Source organism: Laccaria bicolor, genomic scaffold (genome assembly GCF_000143565.1).
Source record: "Laccaria bicolor S238N-H82 LACBIscaffold_23 genomic scaffold, whole genome shotgun sequence".
Taxonomy (NCBI): Eukaryota; Fungi; Basidiomycota; class Agaricomycetes; order Agaricales; family Hydnangiaceae; genus Laccaria; species Laccaria bicolor.
Window position 1 is genome coordinate 630,592 of NW_001889894.1, and position 1,907 is coordinate 632,498.

At 48.0% G+C, this 1,907-nt stretch overlaps 1 protein-coding gene across 1 annotated transcript; it reads left to right on the top strand.

Annotated features, from left to right (window-relative positions):
- Positions 1-921: 921 nt before the first annotated feature.
- LACBIDRAFT_303316 (uncharacterized protein) lies at positions 922-1,845 on the top strand (the record flags this gene model as incomplete). The annotated part of the gene is made up of 8 exons (XM_001883897.1): positions 922-946; positions 996-1,019; positions 1,083-1,140; positions 1,196-1,330; positions 1,382-1,408; positions 1,464-1,498; positions 1,553-1,631; positions 1,686-1,845. 8 exons carry the CDS (start codon positions 922-924, stop codon positions 1,843-1,845), a joined length of 543 nt encoding a protein of 180 aa, XP_001883932.1.
- Between the last annotated feature and the right edge of the window lie 62 nt (positions 1,846-1,907).

Consider the following 1,907-nt stretch of genomic DNA (forward strand, 5'->3'; position numbering starts at 1 on the left):
AAGGATATCGCCAACATGAGAGTGCGCAGGTTGACTCACCGCTAAGGCCTTCCTGTGGTTTTCTGGGGTGGGTGGCGTTGGTGCTAGTGGAAGCCAGGAGAGAGCAAGAAATGATCACCTCTCGCTCCCACCTACGTATGTCGGTGTATAGCGCATTACAACCAAAAAGACATTAGCATGGCTTTTGACACGACCCTGCCTCAATGTAAAGTCGCCCGGCAACTGTTGGCAACGAACATTAAATTGATTGATTATAAGCAAGGCCCATTACAGCTAACGAGGTATCGATAGACCAGAATTCATAACGCTCCGCTTAGTGACTTTGTTTACTTATAGAGTCTCAGGGTACGTGCAAACAACCTAACCAGGAATTTATGACTATATACGCAACAGCGGGAAGGGGTGGGATGGCAATGCCCGCCAATTAGCTGTGGGAAGTTGTTTGGCCAGCTCCAAAAGTAAATAAAATCACTGAGCGGAGCGTTTGGAGTTCTGGTCTATCGATACCTCGTTAGCTGTAAGAAGATCGCCCCGATGCCTTCCGACTCCGAATGCCGATTACGGAACAGAGGATGAAACAAAATCTTGAAGATGCGAAAACATGTCGTCTAGAATGAAATATCACGGTGAAAATCCTGGATGTCGTCGTCGTCGGCGGTAGCAATATGAACCTTGAACCTTGAACCTTGAACCTTGACATACATATCGAGGTGCAACGTTGGCCTGACAACCGTCGGAGTCCCAACTCATTTCCGCACCCTTGGCGCCCTTATCTAACATAATCCCTTTCGTGTTCGGTTGCTTCATCTTCTAAGTAAGGGATGGCGCTGAGGTCGACCCTCGTGGACAATTCTGAAGTTGGCCACCGCCCACAACCTCTTCTCGCTTCAGTTACTCATTCCCCTCCGAGTCACCTCTCCGATGGGTATTTTCCAGGTAACTCTTGGTGAGATTCATGCTTCCTTCTCATATTGCGATTTCCTAACCATGTATAGGCCCTCTTCTGCTGGGCATCTTTTGTGAGGAATTTTTCCTACCGCTGAGGAGCCGCGATATGTGCTGACTTTTCCTTGGGTCCGCAGGTCAACGCCTATCTCTATGGGGTACTTACATTCCAATATGCATCGTATTACAATATTGGTGAGTCACCAGCTGCCGTTTCCCCTTGATCAGGTTCTGACCGCTCGACAAATAGCATTCAACGACGCGTTATGGATTCGGTCGGTGTCCGGTTTAACGATGCGGTCGCCTTCAAGACTGATACCATAAATATGGCTGGCAGACTCACCGTTTTTGCGTTACTCTGCCTCGACACTTTCCACAGCAGTTCGTGAGTTGAGCGGAGTATCTACGGCAAACGTCAAGTGATAACCTTGTTTAGATTGATCTACCTCGCTTGGGTCTATGCGTGCGTATCCATCGTTAACCCCTCGCCATATTGAATGCCAAACACCACTCACCAGTGTAGATGGCTATAACAATCCCTTCGCTTTGACCAGTACGTTTCTACCGAACCTGTTCGCGCTCGAGTTTGATCCTTTCTGTACATTAGGACCTGTTTGGCCTTATCCAGCATGGGTATTTGTAGCTACAGTCACGGCTTGCATAACGCAGGTGTTTTTGGCATATCGGTGAGTCGCCGCTTCATCATCTGAAGTTCCCAATGCTCATTCGTTTTTCTCCAGGATTCTCAGGCTTAAAAAGGGCATTGCGTTATACGCTACCGTGTTGGTTCTGGCTGCTGCCGCTTTCATTTTTGGCATTATCTTCGGTGTCAAGGTCTGCAATGTCAAAACGTATGCCAGCCATCGTTTCACAACGACTGAGTCTTGTCTTCGGAGCTGATTTCCTAATGACTAGCATGATGGAAACAGTGGGTATGAGCTCTCTGATATCTGTGTGGCTTT